This window comes from Ptiloglossa arizonensis, chromosome 8, assembly GCF_051014685.1.
Source record: "Ptiloglossa arizonensis isolate GNS036 chromosome 8, iyPtiAriz1_principal, whole genome shotgun sequence".
Classification (NCBI taxonomy): Eukaryota; Metazoa; Arthropoda; class Insecta; order Hymenoptera; family Colletidae; genus Ptiloglossa; species Ptiloglossa arizonensis.
The window spans coordinates 11,804,546-11,817,173 of record NC_135055.1 but is presented as its reverse complement, the minus strand read 5'-3'; the positions used below and the strand labels follow the sequence as shown (position 1 = coordinate 11,817,173).

At 38.1% G+C, this 12,628-nt stretch overlaps 1 protein-coding gene across 2 annotated transcripts in view; it reads left to right on the top strand.

The window, feature by feature from the left end:
* Ptx1 (pituitary homeobox homolog Ptx1) overlaps positions 1-12,628 on the top strand; it is an 86,115-nt gene that overhangs the window by 26,851 nt on the left and 46,636 nt on the right. For both annotated transcript variants that reach the window (XM_076318137.1, XM_076318136.1), the window contains exon 2: positions 12,416-12,613. In XM_076318137.1, the coding sequence (XP_076174252.1) occupies positions 12,416-12,613 (198 nt within the window). The remainder of the gene's footprint in view (positions 1-12,415; positions 12,614-12,628) is intronic.

Genomic DNA, 12,628 nt, shown 5'->3' with positions numbered 1-12,628 from the left:
GTTTATTCGTTCGAATTGTTAATTACTCGCTTCGTTACGTTTTGATAAAATGTAACTAAAAAATTTCACTTCATGGTTTCTCATCACCCTGTATGCTACGTTTCCTACATTATTTTCGCGATTAACGAACAATTTTGGACGTAGTCTTCTCGAGCTTCGATGTTTTATTTATTGAAATTTTGTATAAATTAATTTTGAGTAAATTTTCGATATGAAAATTTCGAATAAATGAAGCAACGAACTTTCAATATTAAGAAACGAAGTAACAAAATTTCGATATTAAAATTTATGATATTAAAATTTTTAACGAATAAAACGACGGATCTTCGATACTAAACTTATAGACGAATGGAACGATGAATTTTTAATATTAAAATTACAACAAACAGAAATACCAAGCACGAGAAGATTCTGTACGTTCCAGATTATTTTTTCCTTTCGTTGAATATCTTTGAGATAGCAAAAAAGTATTCCAGGTAGTGCAATCGAAACATCGCTTTTCGATTCTTATTTGACCATGGTGCTTTTCTCAAGTGTTTTTCAACCCATCGCGTTCTCGTAATATCTAGCTTTTCTATAATTGAAGCTATTATAGTAGATGCAATGGGGTGCTCTTGCATTCCTGTATTCATTTATTTATTTCTTTGTACCAGCTGTGAACCCTTTAGTATACACCGTCTGTTAAAACAGGAAAGTAGTTACTTTGCAAATAGGTATATACATTAGATTACGCTTAAAATTGTAGATAGAAGAAGAAAAATTGCTTCCCTCGATACAATTAAATTTGTAGCGAAGAGTTTGGTAAAATTTCTACTTAAAAAGAAAACAGTATCTCATAGAGGATCAGGATGCACGAAAATTAAAACCAGTTAAAATTTGGAAACTATTTACAGTGCCTTTTACATATTCTCTGTGTAAAATTTAAATAGAGCATCGAGCGTTACGTTCAAGTCTCATTAGGTTTAAACGGTTTGAAAGCTGTGAATATTCACAAAAATTGTATTATAAAGTTAAAAACCCCGATGCAAAATTTTTTCTTTCAAACCTCCCAGTTCTTGTCAAACGACCAGCGAACAATATTTCACCAGAAGGGGTTCCGAGAACAGCGAATAACTTCGCCATTTTGTACGATTTTCATTTTCGTAAAATTGTGAAACGAACTCGAAAGTTATATTAACATTCTCCGAGAAAGACTACGTTTTTCGTTTGGTAACAAGCTGGAAAAAAAATTCGCGAAATTCACCCATTTTTCGACGACTCGGAGCGGTGTCCCCCATCGAAAGTAATCGATTTGCGCTTGGTTCGACGAAATAAGAAGTCCGTTGGAATTGTTTCGATCGCGAGTAGAATCGATGGGGTTTATTCGAGTCGAGAGAACGATGTCCTCGGCGTCGTCTTCTTGGTCGACGTCGCATGCACAGCCGCCCCGTAAAATCCGTGCGGATTAGCGGTCCACTAATATATCCCACGGGCGTAAAAACGCGACGAAGCAGCTGAGATATTCGTTTCGTCGTCTCCCCCTCGAGTTTGGACGCGGCCGGTTTGTCTTTGGCGTAAAATAACTCGAAGCTCGCGGGGTGAAGTAATAAATTTGTGAGTTACAACCTGTCTCGTCGGCCCTCTAGTTACCATCCCTTGCCTCCCCGCCTTTCTTTATTTCTTCTCCGACTTGCAACCAGTGCACCGATTCCCCACCGCACAGGACACGCGTGTTCGCGAGAACAGCGACTCTTTTTCCGTGTGAAAACACGTGCGAACCCCTGCAACGGGACACCTCGCCGCGAAACAGAGCGCAGCGGTGTCACGAACTCTCCAGCCTCCGTTTTCTCTCGTCTCCTTCCCGGAAACGAGGAGAGAGAATATTTCGAAACCGAAGAAACGAATTTGCTGCCCTCTTTCCACCATTCTGAACCCCGCCCCGGAGGCTCTGGGAAAATCTACGAATACCTGCGCGACAGTTTTGTCTTTCCGTTTGCGGAAGATATCGGTGTTCGCTTTGGGGATCGATTCGGATCTCTTTACCGTGCTACGCCCTCGATCTTGGAACGATATGGTCAGGATGGTAAATATTTACTGGGTTGTTCAATAAGCTTTGTCGTTCGATAAAACTTATAGTACTAGGTTGTTCAATAAGCTTTGTCGTTCGATAAAACTTATAGTACTAGGTTGTTCAATAAGTTTTCTCGTTCGATAAAACTTATTGAAGAGTACTACATTGGACAGTACTGTTTAATAGTACTACAACAGTACTATTTTAACAGTACTATGTTGAACAGTACTGTTTAATAATACTGCAACAGTACTACAACAGTACTATTTCAACAGTACTGCATTGCATAGTACCGTTCAATAGTACTACAACAGTACTACAACAATACTATTTCAACAGTACTATATTGTACAGTACTGTTCAATAGTACCACAACAGTATTACAACAGTATTATTTCAACAGTACTACATTGAACAGTACTGTTCAATAGTATTACAACAGTACTACATTGAACAGTACTGTTCAATAGTATTACAACAGTATTACAACAAGACTATTTCAATACTACTACATTGAGCAGAACTGTTCAATAGTATTACAACAGTATTACAACAGTATTACAACAGTATTACAACAGGACTTTTTCAATAGTACTTCATTGAACAGAACTGTTCAATAGTATTAGAACAGTATTACAACAGTATTACAACAGGACTTTTTCAATAGTACTTCATTGAACAGTACTGTTCGATAAGTTTTATCAGACTACCCTCAACTTTATTCCAAACGAAACTGCATATTTCTTTAAGGTCAAGATTAAGATTCTCTTAATCTAACTGTAACGCTGTACTGAAAAAAAACTACGTAGTATCATTTATACAACTCACGATCTCGATATTTCTATTGAAAAAGTATTCGTTCAATCCCTCGAATACAACGTGTCCCGTGCGAAACGTTTTACGATCGAATGAACAGATAACGAGATGTTCTTTCGGAGAGTAGTTCTTATCTACTCACCCTGTATACTCGGAATTCGCGAGAATGGGGAATCGATGCACGATTTTCCTGGTAAACGAAGGGCGTGAAATATCTTCGAATCGTTGACCACCGTGGGTGTCGAATGTTGACAGAAAAGGGTGGGGTTGTTCTTGGTCGTATAACGCCCTTCGAGGATCTTCCGCTTTCTCGTATCGTGTAACTCTGCCACGAATCCGTAGTAGCGAACGGTACAACCGTCAAACGATACGACATCTTAAGCCTCCGAGAACTCTGCAGGGGATCTCGTGGGAACTACATTCGAGGTTATATCGTACAAAATAGGAAAGCTTCGTAACAGCAGCCCTTTGTCTTGGAACATCATACGTGCTCGAAACGAAACGTTCGTAGATGTTTTTCAATCTCGACCACCACGTCGTTTCTCCTATCGATTTTGTTTAAACGTTTCATCGAGATTGTAACGAAAATAATTTCTCAGACTCGAAGAGGTTCGCGATACTTGTTCGAATTTCGATTTACGTCGAAGAGAGTTCAGTACGAATTGATTTTCTTTCAAACGAGATCTGTTTCGGGTTTTATTTTTCGTAATAAAATCAACGAAAGAATCAAAAACGAGAATTCGTTATGAAATACAGTAGAGTGTCCTGTATTCGAATTAATAGGGGGGAGGAATTTTAACGATTTTTAGTGATGCAAACGAAGAAGGGAGCACAATAATGTGCAAGTATCGAGGTTTACGCAAAAATCGAGGTACCGATCCGGTGAGGAGGAGGACCGGTTACGCATACTCACCACTTATGGTCATTGCTACTCGTTTTTGTCATCAAGTTCCCTTATTTCCGAAATTCCGTCGTGCTAAAAAATTATTTCACGACTCAAAGAACACTCAACAATTATGCAACGAATATTACTCTCAACTTGTACATAATTAAGATATATATAGCTTACGTTGGTAAAGTTTATCTATGGTAAACTTTTTGCCATAGATACGCAAATGCTTAATTGCGATAAAAATGATCGAAAAGTGAAAAGATTATTTTTTCGACAATCTTTCTTATATTTCTGCTACTATATTTCTTCGAATAAAGAGAATTGCAAAGGAACTTATAAAATTGCTCCCTGTTGGATCGATTTAACGAAATAGTGAAATAAACGTGCAAAGTACTTCATTTTACACGACTACCAATATTAATCATTTCTTTCTACTCACACTCTGAATGATTCGCTTATGAGGAACTATAATCAATTGTTCGATGTCCCGGATATGGACACCACTTTTCATACTCCAAAGCTTATACTTCCACATATATAACTACAATATAATAAATTGCACAATAAGTTTCGTCCTTCGATAAGAAATGGAGCAATTAAGTTCGTTTTATTTTTCCAAAAATAGTACCACCGTTTGATGAACACGTGTGAAGTTTCGTGTAAAGTATTATCACAAAAGTATTACCAGTCATAGTATTTTTTCACGATGGAAAAAAACGACAAAACTTATCGAACAACCTAGTATATAAAATTGTTCATACTAAGCGTGTCTCCCACGTGCGATATCATATTCGAAGAAAATCTCCACAACTCGAGGTTCCAGCGTTGTAAACATTTTGATGTTTCTCAATTTTTCGATCTTTCATCCGGTCGAAATTTTTCGACAAAATAAATAAAGTTTCGCCGAGAAGAGAACCTTGGCGATCGGGTCGAGCAACGAGATATCGAAACGCGAGAAACAGCGGTCTATAAATTTCGCTGGTCGAGTAGGTCGCTTAAATAGCGTGTGTCGGATCAGGATGTAGATTATAAGATTAACTCTAATCTTGAAATAATACACAAGCGTCGGAACGAGGAAGTTCCAACGATGTACACCGGTTTTATCAAAACAGTAAGGAACGATAGATTTTTAGTGCGTTTGCCCCCGAAACGTTAACTTGTTCGTCAATGATTAAATACCACCCACGGTTACCCGGTGTGTACAGAATTACGATCATATTTACGTGAGCTCCACGCGTATGCAAAGAATTAGAGGTTACGAAGCTATTGTCACCGCGCAGTATTTATCACGGCGTAGTTTATTGTTTCACGAACTCGAAACCGAAATCGAGCCGATCCACGAACTGGGAAAGTAAACACGAACGTTTCCTCGTCGATTCCAATATTTTCATACGTTTCCGAGAACCGAAGTGTTTCCAGTACAATTTCGAAACTCTCGAACAAAGGTCCGCGTTATGATATCAATTACGTTCTATTCTTAACGAATAAGACGACCGAACGAGTGCTCGAATCGATTCGTTTTTCTCGACTCGATGGTTTTCAGTGCAGACAAAATCGTTGTGAGAACTTATACCTGTGCAAAGATAAAGAAAACAAAGATCTTCGCTCTGGAGTTTCGAAGGTTTTTATTTTACAAATACTCGAACGACAATTGCAACCAACCGCGCGATTTTCATAAAATGCAAATTTATTATAAGAAACGGGTTATTTGTCTCCAATTTCTTCTGTAGCGGACAAATAAGAGCGCAATACGCTTTCAACGTATGCTAATTTTGAAAAAATGAAAATGAAACGAAAATTCTAATTTTCAATCGATGACAAACATGTTACAACATGGTGGAGGGTAAAGTAGACTTTGGAAATTTTCTTCGAGAACGAGTATATACCTAAGTTTTGTCTACTGTACGTGTATTATTTAAACGCACGTGAGTCGAGTGAATTTTTAAATTTTTGCAAAATTGACGACCAATCGCGCGGAGCTGTTCCTCTTCGAGGAGGTATCTAATCACCGAATCGCCTGAAACAAAAAATAAAGAAGTTTTACAATCAGCGTTAGTATCGCTATCGTTGAACTGACTGATTAATGTTTTTACATTAATTTATCGATTTTTTACCGATTCAAAGTCAAACATTGGATTTTGCCCGGTACTGTTGACATTTCCACGACCATAACGCGAAAAGTTTTTCGGAAAAGAAAAATTCCTGTGCTCGACGAGTAACAGAGATTATAAATATTCATTGTTCCTTGTATTCGAACGTTACGATTCTCTTGTAATTTAACCATCAGTGGTGTTCCTTGTAACGATCCACAGTACTGTAACCTAAAATAATAGTCCCGAAGAGGGCCCAGACATATGGACGAAACGTGAAGTATCTTCTATGTTTATCAATTGTAAGCTCAACGATGTCTTTCTTCGACAATTTTATCCGTGTATAAACTATCGAACAGAAATGTATCGGTGGTTGTTAAAATTTTAATATTTAGTTACTCGCGCGACTTTAAGGCGCAAAATTACTCGCGCGACATAATTTATACACCTATCGTACACGATTATTTGCATCGATATGATAAATACTGTTTATTATTCGTATTTGTATTCATTTTCGGAAACGATATTTATTAGTTTTTTGACAGTAACACAATGCGTGTAACGGAACTCGCGGCAGAATGGGGTAGTTTGTATTGTTAAATAACGCGTATTATAATTAATCACCCAAAATCTGTGTTGAAAGTTCGAATACCATAGAGTTTATTATCGTACAACGTCTTTTACGTTGGTTGTCCTTAATAACAGGTACCTCGGGTCTTTCTCGACCCATTGGGTCCTCCCAATAGCTCGTTCTGTTTATAATTAAAGCTATTATAACAGATGCGACTAAATGTCCCAATATTTTCTTAGTTCTCTCTTTGTACGATGAAAACACGAGTGCTTATATAAACAAACTTAACTAAATTGGAGTAAGCAAAGACTTCGATAATAAAGTCGAACGTAGAAATGCTCCAAAGTTAAGAATACAAGTATATAATAATTAATTTTATCAATGAAAGAAAATTATCTGAAGATTAATTCTATTACATCGAAATCCTGGTACAAACGATACAATTCCTTGCATAAAACCGAGTAAAAAACACGAAATAAAATGTTTCTTCGCGGGGTTTCGTTTTCGAGATGATCGAGATCGAATATTCGATACGTTCGCATGCATTTAAACGAGGTGACTTTGACAAATAAAAAAAAAACAATTTTACGCGTTTCCTCGAAGATTACACGTTAATTATCTTCAATGGGCTAATTTGGTCATTTTCGAGTTAATTTATTTCAATTAACCAAAATACTATTGAACAGGCACCATTAAGGGTCATATATTTATGTTTGAATTGATCTCGAGTGAAATTTCAAATAATTATTTTCAATATTTTAAAGACTATCGTGTCTTTCTACTCGTTTGACGACATTTGTCCGAATAAATATTTTTAGAAGGAAAATTTCAGATAACGATTCTCATATTTTCAATATTCTAGAGATCGTCGTGCTTTTATAAATGGTCTGCCAACATTCGTCCTACTCTATAAGAAAAATTTCAAATAATCATTCTGAATATTCTAAAGACCATCTTGTTCTTCTATCGTTTAATGACACTCATCCAACTCTTTAAGAAAACTTTCAAATAATCATTCTGAATATTCTAAAGACCATCTTATTCTTCTATAGTTTGACAACACTCGTCCAACTCTATAAGAAAACTTTCAAATAATCATTCTGAATATTCCAAAAACCATCATGTTCTTCTATCGTTTGTCGATACTTGTCCAACTCTTGAAGAAAACTTTCAAATAATCATTCTGAATATTCTAAAGACCATCTTATTCTTCTATAGTTTGACAACACTCGTCCGACTCTATACAAAAACTTTCAAATAATCATTCTCAATATTCCAAAAACCATCATGTTCTTCCATCGTTTATCGACACTTATCGACTCCATAAGGAAACTTCCAAATAATCGTCCCCAATATTCTAAAGACCATGGTGTTCTTCGATTGGTTAGCGTTGGCTAACGACGAATGTTGTTCGTCCGACTCTTCTCGGCATTGGAATCCATGATTTAGGTAGCCGTGACGCGTTACGTCGTTTACGTTTTGTTAAGTAACGCGCACCGTGATAAATTGCACGGAGTCCATGTTCCGATCTCGGATGTTGTTTGCCGAAGAGGCATCACCGATAACGCGACATCACCGCGGCGAGCTCGCTTTTCCTCGGGGACTGCCCTGACAAACAAACCGCTCGGCCACCCTCCGTCGGGGTGGTGGCTTATCCTCGTATGGCCATTCGTAGCTCTTTACACGTGTTCTCTCGGTCGGCCGACCAAATAGGTAACCGATCTGTTTGCACATCGTAGATTAAGAAACTATTCCGCGCGATTTATTTAAGGCGGTGTTATCGAGGAAATCTGCCCGCCGGTATTACTTATTCCGGTGCTGTATCGCAAATAGCGAAAGTATTCGAAACGATAACTGGTGTCGATTACGTACACAAGTCCAAATACCGTTTAACCCTAGATTTACCAACCGATCGAAATCACCGGTGCCGATTACTTTTAGAAAGAAATTTTCTATTTTATAATTTCGTATGTACAGACGTTACGACCTTTCCTATTTTATAATTTCGTATATACAAACGTTAGGATTTTCTCTATTTTATAATTTCAAATATACAGACGTTACGACCTTTTCTGTTTTATAATTTCATGTATACAAACGTTACGACCTTTTCTATTTTATAATTTCATATATACAAACGTTACGACTTTTTCTATTTTATAATTTCATATATACAAACGTTACGACCTTTTCTATTTTATAATTTCGTATATACAAACGTTACGACTTTTTCTATCTTATAATTTCATATATTCAAACGTGACGACTTTTTCTATTTCGTACACACGATCTACGAATTCTTTATTTGCTTGATTTTTCTAAAATGCATACAAGGTGGTATGATGTATCGGGATCTGTCGGTAGTTCGTGTAGAGTTGATGTCGGCGGAACACGAGTGCGCACGTGCAACGAGACTCGAAGTTTCGTAATTGTGCAATAACAATCGTGAAAAATAGAGATGCTATCGGGAAGCTGTTGTTCAGTTTCCTCGATGTTATCGACGATGAATCACGATGCGCGATGGCGGTCGTAATTATTCGAACGATAGCGCGTTCTAGATTCGCTTCGCGTCGGTGTTCCGAGAACACTATTCTCCGTGTGGACAACCATAATTGTGGAAAGATAGATAGATTTTCGATTCGAGGTGCGTTCAATGGCGGTTAATTGGAACGTTACTGTCGCACGAGTCGAGAAACATTTGTAAGCAAAACGATAAAGCAGTCGACGAAACGAATAGAAATACTTTTTCGTAAACTTTTTTACATACAAGGTGTCTTACGAAGAAACGAAAGTATGTCTTTAAAAAATTTGTTCGGTAGGAAAGGCAACGTTACACGGTTACCGAATTCTTGAAAATATTCTATCGACCATTCACGCGTCGATAAAATGTTCCATCACGACCGTTTAACCGTTTGCACATAAAGCTTTTATGCTTCCTCGATAAAATCCTTAAAATTTTTATTCCAATACTTCACACACACATATATTTACACCTCAGAAGAGTGTAATATTTAAATTCCAATTTGAAATCCAAGCCACGAAGTTTCTCCAAATTGGAAAAAGTACACTTAATTGTACATCGACCGAGGATCTCCTCTCGAGTCCAAAGGATAATTACGCTCGTAAAAATCCTCCATTCGATGCTCCACGATCGACGATAATTTCTAATTAATCTTCTTGGAACCCAAAGAAAGAGTGTTGAATTTTGTCGTAAATGAACTTTCAGTCAACGTCCAACAACGACGTCGTGTTTCGCGCGGTTGGTTCTCCGTCTCTCGGTCTCTCTCTGTCTCTTGTCGAGAGATTATTTATCCACGCCAGTATTCCACCGTGGTGGAAAAACGAAAGAAAGGAAACGAACGAGAATAAAGGAAATTTCCCTCGACTTCGACGCGTAGTCGAGAATAGGGCTCGGTGGTAGTCAGCCAACGGAGACGTTAATCGGCCCGACCGTTTAGTTTCGCTCCGTTTAGTTATATTTGGTTTCTACGGGGGCGGCAAAGAGGAGGGACGTGGTTCACAATTAGTCGGCGCGTAACTCGGGTTGATTTAGTACCAGAGTGCCGACTACGAACGACAAAGACACGCGCGTCACTCTTCCAGGATACTGCCAAGTGTGTTACGGTCCAACGTGTACGTTAGTTGTACTTTAACGAGGTACTCGGTTCCAGTCGCTGATTTTCCACTTGATTTTTGCAAATTAACGGAAATAAAAAGGATCATTGAATGGAAATCATCGAGAATTGTCATTATTATCTTTCGTTATACCGCGTTCACGTGTTGCATTCCAAAAATTTCCCTCGAGATTCTTATTCATATTTTCTTAATCGTAGTTGCATGTTTGTCGAGTTCAAATTGTTCGTAAGAGTATAATTGAAGGGTTTACAATGGTCACTTTATAGTTGTTACTTCGAGTTAGTTGGCTTTAACGAGGTGCTCCATTCTAGTCAATGATTTTCGAGTCGATACAGAACCGATATTATATTCTATAACAGTTTTATTTCGTTTCTATAACAATTTTGTTTCGTTTCTATAATAGTTTTATTTCGGTTCTATACTAGTTTTATTTAATTTTTGTAATAGTTTCATTTCGGTTTTACAACGATTTTGTATTGATTCTATAACGATTTTATTTCATTTCTATAACGATTTTATTTCATTTCTATAACAGTTCTATTTCGTTTCTATAACAGTTCTATTTCGTTTCTATAACAGTTCTATTTCGTTTCCGTAACGATTTTATTTCGTTTTTATAACAAATTTATTCCAGTTCCATAACGTGTACGTATCTCTCCTCTGTTCCATAATTTTCCAAAGTCTTTCGTGTAAATCAATACGCGAGCGAAATGCAGCCGAGAATTGTAATCTTTCGTAAGTTGGTTAAGCTCCGAGCGAGACGAGTAAAATACACACGTTTCGTCGCGCGAAAGAAATACATTTACATTCGCGGAGAGTGCGAAAAATTGAAAGGACTATTCTCGGGAATGTACGGGCGTAACCGTGCGATATTTAAAATCGTCTGTCGCGGAATAAATCCAACTCCGGACAGCTTTCACGAGTAAATCGAGAGAACTCCCGATTAAAAGAGAAAATAGACGTAATTCCCGGGGGCGCGTAAACTTTCTTTGCCCACCCACGGTTCTCGTTGCCGCGTTAAGAAACTTCGAATCTACTCCGATATTATTCGCGCGACACGACATCCGACCAAATCATTCTTCACGAGTAAATATTAATACCTTCGTCAATTTTACGTTTGTTAAATCGCTCGAAATTTTTCTTCAAAACGTAGATAAATTTAGTTATACGCGACAAACAAAAGAGAAACTATCGTATCGTATTTAACACGTGTGATATAATTCAAATGTCTAACGAGTGTCAGAATACGTTTAAGGAACTTTTAGAGGGTAATACGGTCCTTTAACGAAAATTATAAAAAGTAATTCTTTTAGTAATATTAAAAATCGAAAATAAATCGATAAACTAGGTTTATAAGCTAAATCGTACACGTATTCTTCTTTACACGATGTGTACTATCTGGGTGCTTATAATTCGCAAATGAAGCATTTAATCCATATTTCACCAGGGTGGTTCGTGGTATAACGTCCACCGCAAAATATACATATTGTATCGGTGTTATCAGAAGAACCTGATTCACACGATGTCTGAAATATCGGAGGATCAATTTTTGAGACTCTTCGTTTACTTCTGACTCTACCAGTGCTTAATTTCGGAAACTTTAAATTTGTGATTAAAAATACAGAAAATTGAGTAAATTTGCTCATAAATACCGATTCTGCGTACCTTTCACTCGCGATAGAGACCACGTTTAACTAAGTAAATTAAGTCGAATTAAGTACAGGAGGTATGTAAATTACTCTTGTGCATATATTTTTCATCCGAACGATTAGATAATTATTTCTCTCGATATATTAATTATACAGTTCGCATCCTACTCAACTCCACTGATATTTCATTTTTTCCAACGCTCCAATCTCTTACAACACAACTGTATTATATTTTCAAGAATTACGTACTCTGTATTTCCACGCACCATAATCGCTGACTTCCTACAAACAAACCCGCCGGACACCGGTGCGATCGATCTCCGGTTCCTCCTTTCCGTTCTTTCTCGATCGCATCGTTTCCCGTATTGAATACGGAAACGAGGGTGAACGCAAAGAAGAGTAACGAGAATATCGCGATCTCGCGATTCAATTGGGGTGCAAGGGCCGAGGGAGGGGTTCGAATGTTCTCGCGCGAAGTTCCGTACGGAAACGACGCGTTCAGCGATCAAGAATTAAGCGGTCGAATTAACGAGTCTCAGACATCCAAGGTATTAGCTCCGGTTTCGTGTACGAAGACTGTTTACATCGTCGTTCCGGCCCGGCGAAAGTGGCCGCGCGAAATCCCGGCTTAATAACGAAATAAGTTAGTAAATAGCGGAGATTACGGGAGCTTAGACGACGTTGCAAGAGGGTGTGCGATGCGTTTTGCAGTATGGGCGCAGAACGACTTCAGAGACGAGACGAACGGGGGTCTGGCGAGGCTCGATTCGACGGGTCACGGAGCTCACACCCCCGGTGGAAGCAACCCTGGTACACCGGGTGCGACACCCACGATACCCTCCGGTGGGTTCTCCACCGCCCAGCCCAGGTCCCGCACGAACACCATGCACAGGCAGAACATCCGAAAAGGTATGTCTCAACGTT